General features: G+C 51.9%; 6 protein-coding genes across 6 annotated transcripts; 1 reads left to right on the forward strand and 5 right to left on the reverse strand.

The window, feature by feature from the left end:
* Nucleotides 1–835: 835 nt before the first annotated feature.
* Nucleotides 836–2,023, reverse strand: PFICI_06210 (uncharacterized protein; the record flags this gene model as incomplete). Its single annotated transcript, XM_007834791.1, has 1 exon — nucleotides 836–2,023. The coding sequence occupies one exon, from the start codon at nucleotides 2,021–2,023 to the stop codon at nucleotides 836–838; it is 1,188 nt and encodes a 395-aa protein (XP_007832982.1).
* A 1,228-nt stretch (nucleotides 2,024–3,251) lies between these two features.
* On the reverse strand, nucleotides 3,252–5,510 carry PFICI_06211 (uncharacterized protein; the record flags this gene model as incomplete). The annotated part of the gene is made up of 1 exon (XM_007834792.1): nucleotides 3,252–5,510. The coding sequence occupies one exon, from the start codon at nucleotides 5,508–5,510 to the stop codon at nucleotides 3,252–3,254; it is 2,259 nt and encodes a 752-aa protein (XP_007832983.1).
* A 2,989-nt stretch (nucleotides 5,511–8,499) lies between these two features.
* PFICI_06212 (uncharacterized protein) lies at nucleotides 8,500–9,882 on the reverse strand (the record flags this gene model as incomplete). The annotated part of the gene is made up of 2 exons (XM_007834793.1): nucleotides 8,500–9,658; nucleotides 9,719–9,882. 2 exons carry the CDS (start codon nucleotides 9,880–9,882, stop codon nucleotides 8,500–8,502), a joined length of 1,323 nt encoding a protein of 440 aa, XP_007832984.1.
* Nucleotides 9,883–10,557: 675 nt separating this feature from the next.
* Nucleotides 10,558–13,464, reverse strand: PFICI_06213 (uncharacterized protein; the record flags this gene model as incomplete). The annotated part of the gene is made up of 1 exon (XM_007834794.1): nucleotides 10,558–13,464. The coding sequence occupies one exon, from the start codon at nucleotides 13,462–13,464 to the stop codon at nucleotides 10,558–10,560; it is 2,907 nt and encodes a 968-aa protein (XP_007832985.1).
* A 2,886-nt stretch (nucleotides 13,465–16,350) lies between these two features.
* Nucleotides 16,351–17,058, forward strand: PFICI_06214 (uncharacterized protein; the record flags this gene model as incomplete). The annotated part of the gene is made up of 1 exon (XM_007834795.1): nucleotides 16,351–17,058. One exon carries the CDS (start codon nucleotides 16,351–16,353, stop codon nucleotides 17,056–17,058), a length of 708 nt encoding a protein of 235 aa, XP_007832986.1.
* A 658-nt stretch (nucleotides 17,059–17,716) lies between these two features.
* On the reverse strand, nucleotides 17,717–19,667 carry PFICI_06215 (uncharacterized protein; the record flags this gene model as incomplete). The annotated part of the gene is made up of 2 exons (XM_007834796.1): nucleotides 17,717–19,327; nucleotides 19,452–19,667. 2 exons carry the CDS (start codon nucleotides 19,665–19,667, stop codon nucleotides 17,717–17,719), a joined length of 1,827 nt encoding a protein of 608 aa, XP_007832987.1.
* Between the last annotated feature and the right edge of the window lie 188 nt (nucleotides 19,668–19,855).

Here is a 19,855-nt window from a genome sequence, read left to right on the forward strand (position 1 = left end):
CTTTGAAATACCTGATTGGCCGCCAAATGCCAGACATGAAAAGAAAATTTACAGAGTACGTTTGCAGATCGCGGCCCGGCAAACTGCTAGTCTTACGCGTCGACAACCTTCGTCTATCCCTCTGTTACAAGATCTTTGTCAAGAACGGCAATCAGACATGGTCATGAATAATCGGCAGTTGAGTCGATCGACAAGAACTGAGACACGAGGCATCAGTCAGCTGAAAGAAAAATCAATAGGAGCCAGGTCTTGTGTACCCGGTCTGTCCTGCATGTCTAACTCGCTTGGAAGAACGCATGCTAGCCGCATGGAATTTCATTGATCTTCGACCATTGTAACAATCTTTGCTTGTATTGGCGGCTTCTTAGGCGATCAGAGAGTGATTGTGATAGCAAGCCACTTACGCAAAATCCTATCACCTCTGGTCTGGGCATCTATCTGTCTATCGGATCTTTGCTCGCCTGGGTAGAAAGGCAGGTCGGTCTTTCAGCCGAGCAGCAAAACCAAACATGGATCAAAGATCCCTAAAGCTTGCCCTCCGAGAGGATCATGTAATGGCTAGCTTAGAACAAAGATTTGGAAGAGAGAAACGTGAAATACAGCTGGCAAACTTGCAAGTGTTGGCTCAGATTATTAGACTAATTGATTCATATCGTTCATGTCCCATAAAACTAGAAAAGCCTCAATGAAAAGACTCTCAGAGCATTATTACAGGGCTTTAGAGACCACACCTTTTAAAAATCATACAAAGAAAACGCTACCAACTCCGTGACCAGAGAGGTTCCTCGAGGACTCATTCCATAGTTTTCACAAGATCTCGGAATCCCGCATACTCTCAACCTTGGTACCCCTTCCACTTCCACTGTCGAGGCGCAAATACAATCTCAAAGCTAACCTTGTCAAAGACACCCACAGCAGCACAGAGATCATGGAAACCCTCGAGCCCATTCACAGGCAAGTCCGTCTGGGCATCGAGCTCCTCGTGAAGATTCCACCTTCCGACCTCGCGGCCGTCGCGAGTATGGAAAATCTCCACGGCCCCGTCGGGCGCCAACTCCATGCCTAGGCCCACGGTCTCGCCGCGCCGAAACGGCTGCGCAAAGTCCTTGCCGCCCCACCGGTCATTGATGTACTTGCGGCCGTCGTCGCCGTGCACGCCGACGCTGCCGCGATGCCATCCCGGCAGCCGAAAAGCCGGGTATGGCGGGGCCGCAAAGCCGAGCGCAAGACTAATCTCGTGTCGACTCTCCTGGAGGATATTGACCTCGTAGTAAATGGTCTTCTTCTTTTGGGTGGCCCGGGGGCTGTGTGCTGAGACGCTGTAGAGCGGCGGGTACGAGGCAATGTGCGTGTCGCGGCATCCGGCATAGCTGTGTCCCTTCCACACGCCCGTGCCCGTCTGCGCCAGCACGCCCTGGAAGGAGGGCGGGGTGAAGAGGTTAATGTTGCCCACCTGCAGCGCATTGAGAGCCGCGCCGTCTAGCTGCAAGGGGTTATAGAGTGGATTGCGCTGGCACCACCGTTCGCCCTCTTCGGCCTCTTCCTCTGTAGCGTTGTTGGTGGGAGAGTACTCATGCGCGCCAAAGAAGTTGGGCGGCGGCGGTAGCAGTGCAGTATCCGGCACGGCCTCCTCCCAGGCGTGCTGCTTCTTGCCATCCTGAGGCGGCGGAGGTCCCGCTGGTGGAGCGTAGTCCTGCGAAGGAGGCGGGCCCGGAGGTGCAGCATAGTCTCCTGGGTACGATTGTTTGGATGGTGGCGGACCCGACGGTGCAGCATAATCCCCTGGGTAAGCTTGCTTGGAGGGCGGCGGACCTGGAGGGGCTGCGTAGTTATCATTCTGGGCCTTCTTCGAAGATGGAGGGGGTCCTGGCGGAGCAGCAAAATCGTCCGAAGGTCCAGCAGCTTGTTGATATTGACCCTGTTGATGTGGCGGGTAAGAGCTGTTCGATGCCTTTTGCTCGGGCATTTGTGTTGGCCGAGGAGCAGATGCTCCGTCGTGCTTGTCTTGGCTGCCGAAACACATGGTGAGGTCGGTAGTGTGACTGTTGACTGGATGTAGTCAAATTGACCGCCTTGGAGTTTGAAGCAAAGAGTGTGTTTGTGGTGCGTATATTATATGTGTATAGGCTGACGTGCAGAGATGTGCCTGGAGGCTCTCTAAAGATGGCCTGAGGCGGTTGCTAGAGACAACTGCGAATCAGAGCTAGGTTACCACGTTGCTGTCGCAAGGTGAAAGAAAAGCTGTATATTTTCGAAACCGGAAGATGGAACGGTTGGCACGGGTTGTTTGTGCGTGCGTGTGTATGAACAAACAGCTCGTGTTTGATCGTGGGGACTTTTGATGGAATGTTTCACAAGAGAGGGAAATTGAACAAGTAAGCATAAATTCTAATCATGAGGCAAATCGAGTCCGCTTTGAGCTTATTGGGAGGCTGTGCCGGCGTCTTGGGTCTCTTGGCGGCTCACCATGTATTCCCCTTAGTGTGTGGAATGGCGAAGTTGAGGAATCAATAGTGTGGCGGATTGATATGGTCCTCGGGTGGGAATACGTAGCTCTCTCATCAAATCCCCGTCGGTGCTTGATGCTGTTTACCGGTTTTGCTCAGCCTCCCTCCTCAGCGATGTTAGCAAGTCCGGATGCGATGAATGCATGACCCCGCTAATCGCGTGTGACGTCTCGGTCTTGGCCACTATTAGCGTGAGGCGTCAACCTCTTGAGTCCTTCGGCACGCCGTTTCTCGAAGACTTCTAGAATATTGGACATTGAGCGAATAACCCAGGGCTGTGATGCTTCAATTTAATGGACTGCCTCAAAAGCTCCGCGCGAGTCAATCGAGTTCAGCCATGAAGAGAGAGCCTATAAGGATAATAACCAACCAACAAGTCAAGACTAGCAAGAATCACGCACTTTCTGTTTTCAAAAACTTTTGTGTAAATATTGACAAACATTATATTTCAGCTGCATGCAATGTTGGGCATGCCTAAGGGCCAAGTTGGCTGGCGGGCCTTGGGTATAATCAGTGTAAAAAAAGACACAATTTGCTGCTGCTCTCCCTCCTCCTACTTCGCCACCAATTCATCCACCACAATTCATCAGCAAGAAAGCACACGTAGCTCATATCTAGCTGTCGTGTCTACCACAAGAAACGAAAAAGGGGAGGCGTTTGCCACCACCAAGACGCACCAATGCTTCTGTCACCCTTGTCACAGAACAGCATATAGTGCCACCAAGACTCTCTGACACATTTGTGTTATGCGCCCCATGGACTGGCGTCTTGTTCCGAGGGATAGAAGAAGGCAACCACGCCGATGATGATATATGTGGCGCACAGCAGAGCTCCTTCGAGATAGTTGCTCCTTCCGTCCAGCACTAGGAAGTTGACAATAAAGGTGGACACGAACAGACACACTGTTTCAAACAGTGTAAAGTAGAGTGTCATGGCCTTGTCCATCATCCAACCGAGTATAACAACCAGAGGCGTAACGAAAAGGGCAATCTGAATCGAGCTTCCAACAGCAACACCGATACAAAGATCCATCTTGTTCTTCATGGCAACCGTGACGGCAGTGACGTGCTCCGCGGCGTTGCCGACAATGGGGAGGATGATGAGACCAATGAAAGTTTCGCCTAGTGGACTGTCCTCAACGAGACCATCGATAGAGTCAACCATGAATTCGGCACATACAGCAACAAGCGCAGTCGAAATTAGCAGCATGACAATAGCGGCCGTTCTGGACAAGTCATCATCATGTGCTTCAATCGCAGCTTCTTCGTCAGCCAGGGCAGCTGAAGGCATCTGAGCCGGCATGAGAGCTCCAGGCGCTCTGTACTGCATTTGATTGAGTCTACCGGGAAGCGAGTTGGTTCGGCGGATACCATATCGTACCCGAGGGACAGAGCCAGCAGCCGGTGTTTGCAGGTCGGCGGCAGCGTTGCGTGTAAAAACCGGAGGTGCCATATTCTTGACTGGGATGAACGAAAGACCGCGTACCGCCTTGAATGGTCGCTTGCCTCCTGCTTCAGTGGCACCCTCTGTACTATCCAGGTTGCCAACATTGTCGGCAAAATCGACACGGCGAGGTTCGCCATTGGTGTTAGCAGTTGACGAAGCTCCAATCAAGTCTAGTCCGGCAATGTTCTCGTTTGTAGGCGAGGTAACCTTGTCTTCGCCCAGGGGAGTTGAATTGGTTCTGCGACGATGGTGCTTGCGCTTGGAATGTCTGTGCTTCTTCTTGCTGCGCTTTGTAGACGCCTTTTCAGGTTCCTCCTCAATAGCCTCCTCGCTGCCCCCAGTTGTAGGGCGGGGAAAGAAGCCAGGGCCAGTCGAGTCTCCAGACTTGGATCCTTCAGCGAGTGGGCTTGCGTTGTTGGTACCAACAGTGTTTGCGTCCGTGTCGACAGAGGCCAGACTGGACTTTCTGCGACGCCTATTGCGGAGAGCCCGCTTCACGCGCTTGGAAACAGTGTTTCCAGAGCGGCTAGATCCATCGCTGTCCGAGTCTGATGAAGAGCTCGATTCTGAACTAGATGTATCGAGCCAAGCAGCAGCCGGACCAGGGGTCGACTCCTCATCAATAATATGCTGGGGCGTTGACTCGTACATGTAGGCATGGGACTTGAGCTGGAACAGCAGATAAATGATGTATACCAGGAGCAAGATGATACTAGTACCACGACTAATCTTGAGAGACTCTTCATCGGCCTGGGTATCAGTACTGAACGATGCATGGAAGGCAGTAGGCAAGACCAGACTAATGACACTCAAACTAAGAAGACAGGCGCTCATCTGCGTGACAGTGCTGTTGTAGATTTGCTCCTGGAATCGAAGACCACCCAGAAAGAAGGCCATGCCCAGAATGAGCAGTAGATTTGCCAGGATAGAGCCCAGGAGGGAGGCCTGGACGATACGTATCTTGTTCTGAGCAAGGGCAATGATGAAGATGATCAATTCGACAGCGTTACCAAAGGTAACGTTGAGGAGTGCGCCAATCGCATCACCAAGCTTTCGGGCCACCGACTCTGTAGCATGACTCAAAAGGCCAGCGAGAGGAATGATGGCAATGGCATTCATGGCAAAGACGATGGCGGGGTTGAGACCGTCTACCTGGGCAACAGCGATACCAACGGGCACGAAAAGCAAGAGGACGTTGACCCAGCTGTGGCTTAGTGTCTTTTTGGTGTTGAGCCAAAATCGAATGGCAACATTTGGTTTCTTTTCCGGCTGGTTGTCTTGGGCTACGACAGGCCCCGTCCCCTCAGCTTGAGATGCCGCACCAGTTGCATTGTCGGTGTTTGCGGTATCCTTGACGGTACTGTCGGTGTTGCTGCGTGTGTTGGGAACAGCAGAGTTGCTGCTGGGCAGATTTCCACTGCCATTTTTCTCTGCATCGACATTGGTCGCAGGCAGAGTATTACTAGGTCGCTTCGAACCTGCATGCGCGTGTGTTCTAGCCCATGAGCGTATTCGATCTGTACGATTGGGATTCGAATCAGTTGAGGTTTCCTTCATCGATGGGTAGTAATTTGGCAGATGCGACGCCAAGGTCGTAGGAGTTCTTGAATAAAAGAACAAGAGAAAAGTGAAAGAGTGAGATGGAAAACACCGAGGCGCAGACTGATAAATACCAACAGGCGGATCGCTGTCTCGGAGGTAATGAGCGAGCAAGACCAGGGGTGTGCGCGTACGGTCAACAAGACTTTGGTACAACACAACGCGCGTACTGTGTGTGTATGCTGGCTACTGGAGGGCTGAAGGGGGGGGGGGGGGGGGGGGGGGGGGTGTGGGCGTGGGTAAGGTACACAGTAGACAGACCGTCGTTCGTCAGAGGATAACCCCAGGGCACAACATTGGCCGAAGAGCACATGCGAGGCGATACTTAGGCCGTCATCATTCCCACCTCAGTCAAGCGCCTTCGGGACGTGGCCACCAGCCGAACAAGGCGCTCAGACCTACAGGGAGCAAGTGCCGCCATCGTCCCTGTTGATAAGACTTCATCCAGCAAACGGAACAACTTCGACAAAGACTCAACGGACTGCCAAGTTGCCAAGCAGCCAAGCAGCTGGCTTCCTTGTCTTTCACTCAGGGAGTCCGGCTAAAGCGGCGCTTGCCCTTGCTTGATTTCATGAGGCTCCAGTCGTTGCTTCTTTGGTTTGCCCTGTGCTCAAAGCCAAAAAGAAAAGTGCTACAAGCTTAAGAAAAAAGAGTTTGTATACCTTCACTCCAGGTACGTGTGGTATGCGCTGCGACTTGCAACCATAGTGTGCTTCGGAGGCTAAAATGGGGGAATGAACGTGCAATGCCATGACGGTTTGATGGGGAACCTTGGATAGGGGAGGGAGCCAAAGGGAGTCCAGCGTGACGGCTTCTCCAGCCATCTGAGGCTTGAGTTCTAGGTGCATGGGAAATGTGGCCAAGCGGAGACTTCCGCGCCCAATGAGCCGCTGGAGTTTGCGATGTGAGAGTCTGGATTACTGTGCAAGTACAGCACAGATCCAAGATCAATACTGTATGGATAACCAGACTGCCCCCCCCCCCCCCCAAAAACCGGGCACCCTGGCTGATGATGGCGAAGCACAGATGTGGAAACGAGATCGCACTTACGCATCTTGACTGCTGCAGATGGCCTATACTCTGAACAGACTGTGTAAGCAGAGAAAGACACACTTCAGTACGCGATTGGTTCTCCTTGATCAAACAGGTCCAATGGACCGTTTGAGTACTGTGTAGATGGACCTCGTTCAACACGTGGTTCTTTGTCACTGTCTGAATAGCTTCGCTCTGACCACTAGGATCTTCCAGCGCTATGCAGCAAAACGTTGAGTGGTTAGCTGGATTCGTCATAATAAAATGTTGGTCACTTGATCACTCACAAATGGAGTCGTCAATAGACTGTGAGTAATAATTCTAGTGGGCGTGCCTAGAATTCCGTGATGCTTAGCAAACTTGGCTCTCGGGAACTGTGAGGCTTGTATTGCTGTGACGCAGCTCGGCGTGGCTTGGTTATCGCTGGCGGCTGGGCGCAAACGCGTACCAAACAATTGGTTCCGTCGCTTTCGGTATGCCCAGAGGTGGTGGCAAAACGTTCTGCGAGCCGCACCAGAAGACGTTCCAACGGCCCGGGAAATAATTACAGTAACAAAAACAAAAATGTGTATGTGTAGGTATTGTAACAGAGGCGCGATTCAAAGAATAGCTACAGTTTTTTCTCTCCCCCTATTTCTGTAATAAATTTTTTCTCTTTCTTTCTGTTATTGACAAAAGCCTATCCCAGATGTCAACAGTCCTCGTAACAAAAACTGGGAAAATCTGTTTTTCTCTTCTTCCTTTTTTCCTCATTGGTTTGGTCGCAGAGCCATTCCACAGGTCCAGGTGTCTTGGCACGGTGCCGCATAGCCGGCGGGAAGTTGCAGTGCCTCTGCTGCTTCTGCTGTTGCATTTTGCTGAGGTCTGAGGTCTGAGGTCTGAGGTCTGAAGGACTGGGCCACTCAGAGCACAGAGGTACCTGACCTGAGCTGCCGACCCCACACTTTCAATTACCACTGTGGACACGTACAAGGAATTGACGTCACAGCACATCGCAGCACCTATGGAAATCTGAGAAAAATACCATATTGGTCGCACCAAATAGCGAAAAAGAAGGTGATAGGCAAATGTCTCCAGTCCCAGATTTGTTTGTGTCGCACATTTAGCACATTTCCCACTGTTCCAGATGGCCCAGAATGTCGCAGAACAAGACCAGAAAGCCTAGCGGCTCACACTAGGGAAGGTTAGCCCTGGGGCTCAGGACATTTTCATCCCAGAGACACTCTGATCTCCGCCTCCCGCATCGTGTGAAGTTGTCGGTCTACAAAGCCCACACCCACCCACCCGGACATAGGAAGTATGGTGTCGGACACTCGCAGATAGCAGGAGATAGATTGATAGAGATAGACAAACACCTCTCGGTGGTTGCGTCATTAGTCTACCTGCTACGACGCCCTACCAAACTTACCCTGGCATCTTGTATCATCATTGATATAGCAAGTAAATGAATATCTTGGCCGTCATCATGACAGAAACGTCCGACGCTGCACATATCATCCACCAAGTCTTGAAAACTGTTGGAAGTTCTACGAGGCAACTTGTGGGATAGAGCCGCAAAGATTGGGTGGTTTGGTGGGTACGTACTTACGTGCTATGTACATACGTACTGCGACATCAGAGTCCGTTATATAGTCGACATGACAGAAATCCTCGATATTCTTTGAACACCTTGAATATGACATAGAGTCATAAGTTGCTGCATCTTGTGGCCTTAGGCAAATGTTATTTTTGCTGTATGTAACAGAAAGTTCCAAAGATTATACGAAACAAGTCAATATGGAACCACATTGATAAAGACTCAAATTCATATCAAGTCAGACCAGGCTGCGCTCCACGTGTTTCGCAAAATTTGATACAGTCAACAAAACAAGGTCCATTTGATATTTGATGACATCTACGGGGTAAGAGACATCTGCTACCTCATACGCTGACCTGATCCCACCATGGACCGCAAGGCCACTGCAAAAATTACCGAGATCACAATGGCAAACCCCGTAAACAGCTGTACCCCCAGATAACCACCCGAGCCCTGCAAGATTGCACCCGCAATGGGCGGACCTGCCAGCGACCCGATGCCCTTCAAAATAGACAGGGCGCCGAGCCTAGTACCCAGGTAGGCCAGGTCCTCGGTGATGGAGGTCAAGACGACGGGCTGAAAGGCCACGACGCCGCCCGAGAAGAAACCGTACAGCACAGCAAAGGCAATGTTGCCCGCGGCGTTGCGGGCACTGATCCAGTAGAAGACGCTCACGGCGCTCAAGAGGTACACGGCGATAAAGGTGTTGACGACGCCGAGTTTGCCCGCCGCGGCCGACGGCGCCAGGCGCCCGAGGATGGACGATCCGTTGAGAATGGCGAGCAGGTAGCCCGCCACTGCCATTCCCGCCATGCCGTGCGCCTCGGCGTAACCCTGGATATAATACAGCGGCTCGAAAAAGGCGATATTGTTGAAGAACACAGCTAGCACGTATGTCAAGTACCGACGCTCGCCGAGATTGGCCTCCCGAATAATGGAGCGAATCGAGCGGGCCTTGGCCACGCCGTCCGCCACTGCCGCCGTTTTTTTGTACCGTGGCCGTGTCACGAGGATGGCAAAGATGCAAAAGGCAAAGGAAATGAAACCGAGAAGCCTCACTGTCCAGGGGAACCCGATTCTGGATAGTAGCGCCTGGAACATGATCGGATACGCCGTCGACCCAATACCAGATCCTATTGTGCTTATGCTCATGGCCAACGCGCGCTTTGGGGGTGTAAAGTACATGGGAACCAGAGCAATCGACGGAATGGATAGACAGCTCGTGCCCAGGCCGATACAAATTCCTTGGGCTAGGAATACTTGGTAATACTCGGAGCTGATGCTAGTCATCATGAAGCCAAGCGTGACGAGAAATGTTCCGGAGAACAACAAGGCACGAAAATAGCCCGCGTCGTACAACGGGCCGATGAAGACACCAATGCTCATCAGACAGAACGCTTGAATAGAGCCGATCCACGAGATAGCCGATGGTGAACTGTCACGGAGTAGAGTCGTCTCATAGTACGTCTGAAATACACCAAAGGTATTCAATAGGCCTCTGTGGCAGGTTGGCATGTCAGCGGGTACCATCTAGAGGTTTTTGGTCTAGTCATCTCACAATGTATTCAGATACAAAGCAAAGCAGCCAGCGACTTGCATCCAAGCCAATAACCCTCCATTTGGAGGAGCATCGTCGTTTTGGGCTTGGGCATCGTGAGAATCTGTTGCCTGAGAGGCTGCAGCCTGGTCATCCGCGACTGGCTGCTTTTCCAAACTCGACATCGGTTGAAATAAGCGACAATAGTCGCTATAACTTCATTACGCCAGACTGTTTAGAAGCGTTATTTGGCAGTAATTCCACTTATCGAGGGGCAGGTCCGTTATAAGCTTGTTCGTGGTGGCTTGCCGATCTCGGGAATGACAGGGAAATAAATAACCCCAGGTTTTATTGATTTGCCGAAGGTGCATACCTAAGTCCGAGCTCAGTATCAGTGTCATTCGTAAAGAGCTTTCAATCCACGGTCGGAACTCCGATTATTATTGTCTTTGAATAACAGATGGGCTGTAAACTACAGAGAACAGCGTCATGTAACGAGTGCAATAGTACTGACAATTTGTGCATCTACGGAAACAAGACCCTATAGCACATAGGCAATACTTTCTAGGCCAATGTCAACGAATACCAGAAATCAATTTGTTCGTATAATTCGTGCGTCCACTCGACGTGGAAAACCTCTTGCTCCCAGACGCCCCAGACGCAAGACTTTGACACAAGTTCCATAGAATCACATACTCCAACAAGACAAACTGAAGACGCCCCTTTTCCTGCCCTTGCCAATACTCCGGATGCAAATGCCCTTTTCTACACTAGCCAAGCGAGCAGAAAATACAACTCTTTGAAAGTAGTATATATATACCGCTAGCCACTCTTCTTCCCCTGATATCTCACGAGAGGACTCAAATATCGTCAAGAATACCATCCCATGTCTCATCTCCCAGCATGTTCTCGATGCTATGGACAGTAACATCACACTCGGCTTGAGTCATCTGCTGACCTGTCTGCTTCTGGCCCTCTATGACATCGTGCATTCGGTAAATCTGGTCTTGCTTGATATCCCGGTAACGTATCAGCTGTTGGAGCCTGGTGCTGATTTGCCTTCGCTCCCGGCGCGCGAACGACGGGTCCAAAGCGTTGAGTTGATCATTCCTTCGATTGATTGCTACTTTTGTATGTGCGAGCTCATCTTGAAGACCCTTTAGAACGGTGGCAAGTGCTACGCCAGGGTGCTGTGCAGGCCTCATGGTGATGTCTGCATCTGTAGACTCGGGGTTTGCGACGCGATCGGTAACAGCCACAGGCCGCTCCACGGTGATTGTGGTTTTCTTGCCAACCTCCTGTGAATATTCACCCTGGTGCTTGTGTCCATTGATACGCCGGCACACGAAGCAGTTGCGGCAGTCATGGTCGTGGCACAAGCCGTCAAGGACACGCTTGGCTTCGGTAGACAAGGTTGCGATAGGCTTCTTAGCCACCTTGTTGGCCCTCGAGTCTGTTGCAACTTTTGCCGATTGCTTGTTCTTCTCCAGTTGTGCTGCACGCTTGCGCGAATCCAACGTGATGTCATCCATGAACAGTTCAGAAGTCATGTTCTCGTCGACGTCGACATTGAAGCGCTCGCTGTCCGAGTGGCGACGGTTGACAAATATGTCAGACCTCGTTTCTTGACTGGGAAGGCTCACCCCACTCATGGCAGACTTGACGCTGAAGCGACCAGTCAGGTCTTGCTCAGTGCCGCGCTGATAAGCGTTGGTGTTCTTCAGAATGCCCGATGGCACCCGCTTGCTGGGGCCTGCGTTGACCTTGCTAGGGGTATCGCGTTGTGCCTGAGCCAGAAACTGCGGGGGTAGGCTTTGGCTGTCATCAGGCGAGATTCCTGCTTCAGCCTCATCTACCACGTACTCTTCAGTGGCACTCTGTTGTGTATCCGGCTTAGCCTGGCGCAGGGCTTCTCTCATTTTGTCCATTTCGCCTCCTGGCAAGACATCGAAATCAGAGTCTTGCGTCAACTCAAACTGCCGTGTGAAATCTTCTCGCTCCTGGGTCCCCAGTTGATCGGTTGTACTCTTAGCAGAAACCTCGCTAAAGGTGGACCGACTTCGAGTCGTGGTAGGTTCAAGTATTCTGGTGACCTTGACAGGCTTGCCCTTGCTTGCACTTGCAGGAGGGTTTTGCGCTTCCTTTGAGGCGTGCTGATCTTGCTGGGTAGCCGACTGCTTTCCAGTGTTTGCCTTGGACAGCTTGGCCAATGCAGTCTCACGACTGACAACTGCAGCATCAATCATGTCGTGCAGCTGCTCATTGTTGTCCTGGAGATCTTGGACGCGTCGTTCCAGGAGAGAAATCTTTTGCTGCAAAGACTTGTTCTCGATGTAGTACTTCTCGTTTTGGCGTTCGAGGCTCACATGGTCGACCTCGAGACCATGGTTATGTTCAGTGATTTCGTCCAGCTCCTTCTTCAGAATTTCGCAATCTTCGAGCGCGGCATCGAGCAGACGCTGGAGTCTCTTCGTGTCATGCAGCAGTTCCCTGTTCTGTTGGCTGAGGCTAGCATTTTGTGATCGAAGGGACCGGTTCTCATCCACCATGGATTTATATTGCGATCGAAGGGTGATGTTATCATCCTCTCTGCTCTGCTGCTGGGTAATGGTAGCATTGTGGGATCGCAGGGAACGATTCTCCTCCAGCATGGATTTATACTGCGATCGCAGAGCAATGTTGTCCTGTCGAAGTGACTGAAGCTCTTCGCTGTTCACGGCGGTCCCCATTGTACCGCTATTCCGAACAGCATCGAGCTCGTCTTGCAGTTGTTCTGCTTGTCGCGAAACTTGGTCATCGTGGGCCTGCAAGGCATGGATTTCCTCACGAATCTTTTCAAGTGATACAAAGATCTCTTGCTCATCCTGCGGCACTTCGATGGCGTCAAGCTCGGCATGAAGATCGGGCGAGACTTTCGACTCGCGATCGTGGACCTTTCCGTGCTTTACAAACACGGGAATGCCATTCTTGGCCGAGGTCAGCTTCAGGTTGCCGGAGACAAGGTCGTTGACGTGTTCGAGGTTCGGCAAAAAGAATGAACGGGCGGTTTGGTTGAATGTGGCTGGACTCGACTGGATTTCGCTTAGACGCGACGGCCGATGATTGCTGGATCTTCGCTCAGAACCCTTGGCCTGAGGGGATGACTTCTTCGGCGTTGAGTCTTGGGCAGACTGTGCGGCCTTGAGAGTCTGAATAAGGGCGGTCACGTTTCCGCGCTGCGGCTTGAAGGCCGCACGCCTCCTGCTGGCACTTCCTGCCGACATTGCCGAGTGGATGCTTCCCGAGTGATCAGAATCATCGTCAACACGAGCTTGCATGTGGGCGCGAGTGCCAGCGGTGCCGAAGCTAGCTTTTCTTGCCTCGATCTGGCTGGGGGAGTTGACGGTGGAGGATGAGGGTGGGATGTTTTCCTTGCGCTCATGCTTCTCATAGTCGCCAGTAACGTTGTAGATGTCGTCGGTGTGATCCTCGCCGTCCCAGCCTCTGTACTCGGGGAAGTCTCGACCAATGGCCGAAGTGTTCACCTTGAAGGGTGTGTCTGGTGCGCGCTGGACCGCATGCTTGTTTGACAGGCCTGGCAACATGATGGAGTCGTCGCGTCCCATGCGTCGTGTCGACTCGCCCTCGGGGCTGTAGGAAATATCCGAGGTCAGGGTGACGGTTCCGTGAGAACCGGTAGATGAAGGAGGGGAATTGAAAGGATTCTCTTTATTCTGATGCATTTCTCTGAGAATGCGCGACTGGTAGCGACTGGTCTTGGACTCCATGTTTGGAAGGTATCGACGCGTCGTGCGCGACCTTGGTGCTGTGTTTGGTCAAAACACAACGATCGCGCGGCGGGATGAGTAAATGTGCTGCAACTAGCAATGGCACATGGGTGCAACTACGAGCCAACGATCTAAAGAATTGAAAGAAACTGAGCGCTTTGAGCTCGAGTCGCAATCATTTGTGCGAAGTCGCGATTCTTGATGCGGGTAGTGAGGGTGCAAGTAAAGGCGAGGAGCTGATGAGGTTTGGTGGGGAAGAGTGAGTGGTCAGCGGCTCTTTCCATGGGTCCCACGGTCTTGAAAGTAAACAAACTGCCGCTTCCAGTCTGGGAACGGCAAAGTGGGTCCACGGACACGAAGCGGCGCCAGCTCATATCCCACATACTATGTACTCCAAAGACGATTTATACCATCTGATTGGCTGGGTTCAGCTTTGTGCAACTGTTCACAGTTCTTTTCTCCCTTTCCCGTCAAAATACCAGTCAATGCAAGACACGATACTATTGGGCTTTGGTGTGAATTGGTCCATATCTTCTGGATCCATTCACTTTTTCTTGCCGCGCTCAGGAGCCTTGTTGCTTGTCCAAGTTCCATCGTTTCCAAGCTCTGTCCATGGTGCAAAAAGAGTCAATTGTCTATGCTTATTGCAGTGTTCAATGTGGTGTCATGCCCGATGGTATTCATGCCCAGGAAAGAGAAGAAGATGAATTGAATAAATGTCTCGTGAACGAGACTCCAAGGCTTGCTCATCACTTAAAAGAAATGACAGCCACGATACAAAGCTTAAGCATTCTTTTAAAGGTGCTGATAACAACTGCGTTACTAAACCAATATAAGTCATCATTTTACCATAGTCGAACTCTGGTGAAAACATCTGTCTCTATTCTAGAAGATTGGTTCTCTCTGCAAAACGCCAAATCCTTCATATTGCATAGTAGGAATAAAGGCTTGTGCCGCCACTGTAGTGCGTCTGTTTCATGCCCCCCAAAAAAAGGGGGGGAGAAAATAACCAGAAATCATAATAAACTGACCATGCATTATTTCCCGGCGTTGAAGCTTGTGCGGGGAGTTCGACTCTCAAAGGGCATCTGAAGCTTCAGTGCTTAAATGGTTGTGGGAGCAACTGTCGAAATTTCTACACCACAAGACTTCAACACCAAACTTCATCATCCGCACCAACTTTGGCGCAGGGTTCGCTATCCGCATACTCTAGGGCGAAGCAGAAGGGCCCTGCATGTAACGTCGCCAAAACCTTCTCCAAAAAGGTTTGAAAGCTGTCCAGTCAAGAATACTTCACGCAACCAATGCATCATTGAGCTGACAACACTTCCATCCAGGTACCGCATCGTGGCTCTTTCGGCCACCCAAGATCATACCAACGACATTGCTACTTGGCCACACCTGTCTTCTGGAAGCCGGCGGCTTCGGCCAAATCATTCTTTTTCGGCCTGGCCCCAAACACTATCGGACTTGCAGCCAGGAATCGGTGCTTATCGCCCAATCGCGCCCCAAGAAAAAAGATGTGTACCCAAACCTACCTCAAATTCGCCTGCTGCCCCTGCCAGCTTCGATTCTGCTTCACCGAGTGTGAGTACGGTCCGGCCGATCCACGCTGCCGCCATGTCAAGAAGGAGTTTGTCTGGGCCGCCAGCGACTTTTGCCACCACCACCAATGGCGCCTGAAGCAGTCATCTGCCTGGCATGCCCAGCAGATCCAGCGCCAGGTCTACTACCGCATCAGCAGCTCTTCAGAGTCCACCGACACTTCACCCGGCCGACCTGACGCCAATGGCTGGTCATCACCCCTGGCATGATGTCGAGTGTAAAGGAAACCCCATCTTGTGGACCCAGACTGTTCGGAATGCAAACGCTTGTTGGAATACCAGATGGTGGCATGATGGACTTCAAGTCACGATGGCGATGACAAACTCGAGACGGCAGGGTCGTGGAAGGTGATATTGCAACTTGTCATGATCTGCTACTGTTCGGACTTTGCAGATGGTTTGGCTGGCAATCAACATTGCACTATTCGCAGTTGGACACTACATTCAGAATACAAGCTGACGGAAAAGAGATGGACTGGTAGAGATCAATCAATGTAAGGATGGACAGGAAGACGGACAAAGGCTACATTGCAGTAAAATTTCAACCTAAAAAGGTTTTGCCCTGACCAAACGTTTTCCGCCTGTCTGCGTTTAGTACCCCGAATCAAACCCTACTCACGAAATGACATAGATTGACAACTATGAGTTGCTCAAAACATGTAGCAGTGCAATCATCACTCGATGTATCCCCACAGACGATCGAAATTGGGTGTTAATGTACATCATGCCTTGTCCAAGTGAAAGAACCACGGTGGACTTATAAACAAGTTTGACTATCCAAGATTTCTCACGAAAGGAAAATTATAAGAGTCTGAAGTAAGTCCGCGCGTAATACCATTGGCACTCAGCCTGAGGAGGGGAAAAAAAACAGAGCAGCATCAAATGGGCTGGAGGCATCGTCTCATTCAAGAGGTATGAATATATGCCAGTCGAGTCCACGTCTGTGTAGCAGTTCTTAAGGTTATGGTGCCCGACACCCTGAATCGCCACAATGTGCCTACCTTGACAGATAAGAACAAGATACGGACCAAGATACGGACAAATGTCTTCCTAGAATGCTGTAGGGTCTACACCTTGCTGGGAGAGGAACGAACACGCATGCTTAAATACACATGCTCTCTCCTGTCTTTGAGCTGAATGCCGTAACCTTGATTCTACTTCAACATTTGTCCCAACTTGTCAAGTCTACCAACACTACTCACGCTTCATACAAGAGAAGAACAAAATACCTATTTATCAAAAACCATCATCCCTCTTCTGTCATCATTCCACGATAAAAAAAATGGTTTCCATCACCAAACTCGCCGCCCTTGGGCTCACTCTTCTGCGCTTTCGCGGCGTCTCTGCCGCGCCACAGCTGTACGGCCCGTGGAACGACGCATGCTACTGGAAGTCTGGCGATCCCTCCAAGATGGGAGTCGCCCCTACTACTACCTTGAGCCTCCCGGTCGACGAACAAGTCGAGCCAACCAATATACGCCAACGAGCCCCGAGTTCCCTCTGCACCTACTGCGGATTTCCAGACGAGTACTTCACGACGAGAACCAGCACCATGACCGACACGTCCATGGCTACGCCACACGTCGAGGAGAGAAGCATTGTTGCCACTCCAGCGCCAACAGCTTGGGACGACGGCTCCGCTTTGGGCGTGCCGCCACCCGCCGTCGATGCGTCGAGGATTGAATACCACGACCTCCCCAATGAACCCGAGCCCAAGCACAACAGGTCCATCACGCTCATGGTCCACGGCCACCCTTCCGTCCTTGGCTCCCCGGGCCATCACGACCGGAGGGCGCCCAGCCGCCCGGCCTACTGGAAGCCCTCGCCCCTCGACCAAGCTCAGTCGGCGGCGATCTCGACGGCATCCTTTGGCACTTCCACGGTGACCGTGATACGAACCACGACTATCGATGTCGGTAACCTTACTGTGACGCCAACGACAACTATCAAGTCAGTCGTGCCAGCTACTGCCACCCTTCCGGCGGAATGAACCATTCCAAAAACGGCCCATGAGATGGACAACTGAGGTGGTTGGCGAGGGAACGGAGGACCTGCAAAGCATCACTTAGTGAAAACATTCATTTGGATTCAATCCTTGCGTTCCTTTCATTATTTCTCTCATATCGTTTTGAGATGTCCTAATCATGTTGGTGGTTCGTGCTCGAGTCTATCATAGGATAGGGACGAGCGATAGCACGGGTGAAACTTGGGCCAAGATACAAATTGTGTAATTTAGTCTGCAATTCGATTATTTTGGTGAAATTTGCCTCTTAATCATACAGTGCCTTTAGTTATCGTGCCAACGATAATAGTGATATTCTAGAATTCATGTTTCTCTGGTTGAACTAAGCCTTTCGCCCGAGAGATCTAAATATTTAGAAGAGATGAAGGACACGCGGGAAAACGGAGCCGAGTCTGTAAAATATCGTGACATTGCCTGCAAATACAGACTAGATGACTAACATTAAGCATCTAAAATCCCGAGCCGGGTAGTTCTCCACTCCCGTGTTTCTATAAAGACAATGAAGAAAATGAAATAAACCAAACACAACAGACATCTACCAATAGTGGTATTCAATGCTGGTCATCAGACTCTCACAGAAATGCGAACCCCCAAACTCCCATAGACGCCGCGCTACAACCAATCTTCATGTCTCATAATGCGAGGGCCACCCCGGCTTTGGGTTCTCTGCTGGATACTTTCTGCCGCTGACACCAACAACTGGACTCGTCCCTCTCTCACGTTCATCTCGTTCTCTCCAACTCCTGCGATGTGTCTCACCGCTGGTTCGAGGTTCACGGGGTTCTCGACCATGATCTCTGACACGATCTCTTTCACGTAGTCGGTCCCGTACGTCCCATTCTCGCGATCGCCTCTCTACATCGGCAGCGCTACTGGTGCGCCTACTAATTCCAGGTCTGAGATGTGCGTGGTCTTTTCTGCTGCGTCTTTCGCGCTCATCTTCAATCTCACGTAAGCGAGCCTTCTCCCTCTCCCTTTCTCGCTCTCGTTCCCGTTCATGTTCGCGATCGCGATGATAGCGATGTCTCGGGGATACGTCAGAGTCCGAATCCATGGGCGAGAATGCCTCGTCAGAATAGCGTTGGTTCAATCGAACTGAGCCGTGCTCATGACGAAGCCGGGCACTGTTCGGGCGGCTATCCGAGTCACGGTCACTGCGGGAAGAAGGACTGCGTTGTCTGTCATTCGATCCCGATCCCGGCAGGAAAGACATGACTTTCTGGCGAAAGCCAAAGTGTCCAGGCGGCATGCTCCGGCGCCGAGAGTCGGGCTGCCTTAGTTCTGTACGGTGCGATGACCGAGCTGGGCCTTGCGGCGCTGGCGGGGTGACCGGGGAGTCGGGAGGAAAAACACGAACTGACGCGACCGGAGGTCTGACTGGCCTGTGAATCCTGGTGCGCGGGCTCGCCGGAACATCGTCCGAGTCCGAGTCGGAACCTGGAATAGGATCCTGTCGAGGCTGACTGCTATGTCTTCGAACTGGAGGCGGGCGATGAGGATCTAGATGAACTGAATGGCGGACTTTTTCATGTATAGGGGAAGGGTAATCGGAAAAGCTTCGTCGTCTGCGGGCACGCTCATCGGGGGAGCTGCTACTGCTACTACTATCAACCCGATGTTTGCGGGTCGACTGGCTGTGATGCACGCCCGGCCGACCCTGGACGTGTACGAAAGGCACGCTTGGCCGTGTGCGGTCAAAGTAAGAGTCCATTGCTGGCCCATGATGCGAAGGGCCCGACGCGTGCACATGGTTGAAATGTACACGAGGGTCAGGAGGGTGCGTTGGCGCTGGTCTGTCAACGGCAGGCGCCGCATCGTGTTTCAACCTCTTGGCGCAGTCCTTGTGCCAGCGATCGATCTCCGGGTCGCAGACCTTGGGGAAGGCCTCTGCCGGGAGATCAACCGGAAAAGGTGCGCCAGTGACCGGGTGCTTCAACGCCCAATTGCGAACAGCATACTGGATGAAGGGTACGTGCTCCTCCGGGCCAAGCAGAATCTGTAGTGACTGCCATCGTGCGAAGCCCTTTAGAGTCAGCGCCGGTATAGACGGAGGCTCGAAGTCATTCTCGGTCGGTTGGAGCGTGTGCTGGACTCCAAGTGCTTGCCAGATGTAAGATATCGACTTGTCGGGCGCCTTGACAAATAGTGAATCGTAGTCGCCGCCAACCGCCTTGTAGAAGGCTGCGAGTTTGGCCTTGTCGAGGAGCGGCCTGTTCTTGTCGCCTATCTCAGTCTCCTACGTCACGCCAAAGAGTCAGCACAACCTGGCCCACCACGATAGCGTCGTTCGTCGCAAGCAACATGGTCGACTGCCGTCATGTACTTGCGCCGCGAGCTGGGCGAAAAGTGAGGGTTCATACAGTATATTTTGCGATTGCGCGCAACAGATTGTCCAGAAGCGGCTTGGGTGTTCTGTCCTTGTTGAAGAGATATCCGTAGAAAGTCTTTCCATCCACCGGTGGTGCTTGACCCGGATTTGTAGGCTGGGGACGCGGGGACGTAGGTGGAGATGTCTGTGGAGGGTGAGCACTTGTGGGCTCTTGGGCCTGTGTGCGAGTTCTGGTCTCGGTCGCCATCTCGGGCGTTCCCTTGGCGCGATCGAGGCCGCAGGTGCGATGCGGTAGGGCTGAAGTCGCTCGCTCGCTCGCCTTATGAGCGCGATCGTAATGATGGATAAACGGTGGAGGTAGTAGAACGCAGATGGCCAGCAGCAATGATGGGAGACGTCATTTCTTTCCTGGACCGCCAAACGACTAGCACTGGC

Source organism: Pestalotiopsis fici (genome assembly GCF_000516985.1).
Source record: "Pestalotiopsis fici W106-1 unplaced genomic scaffold PFICI_Scf_4, whole genome shotgun sequence".
In the NCBI taxonomy this organism is placed as follows: Eukaryota; Fungi; Ascomycota; class Sordariomycetes; order Amphisphaeriales; family Sporocadaceae; genus Pestalotiopsis; species Pestalotiopsis fici.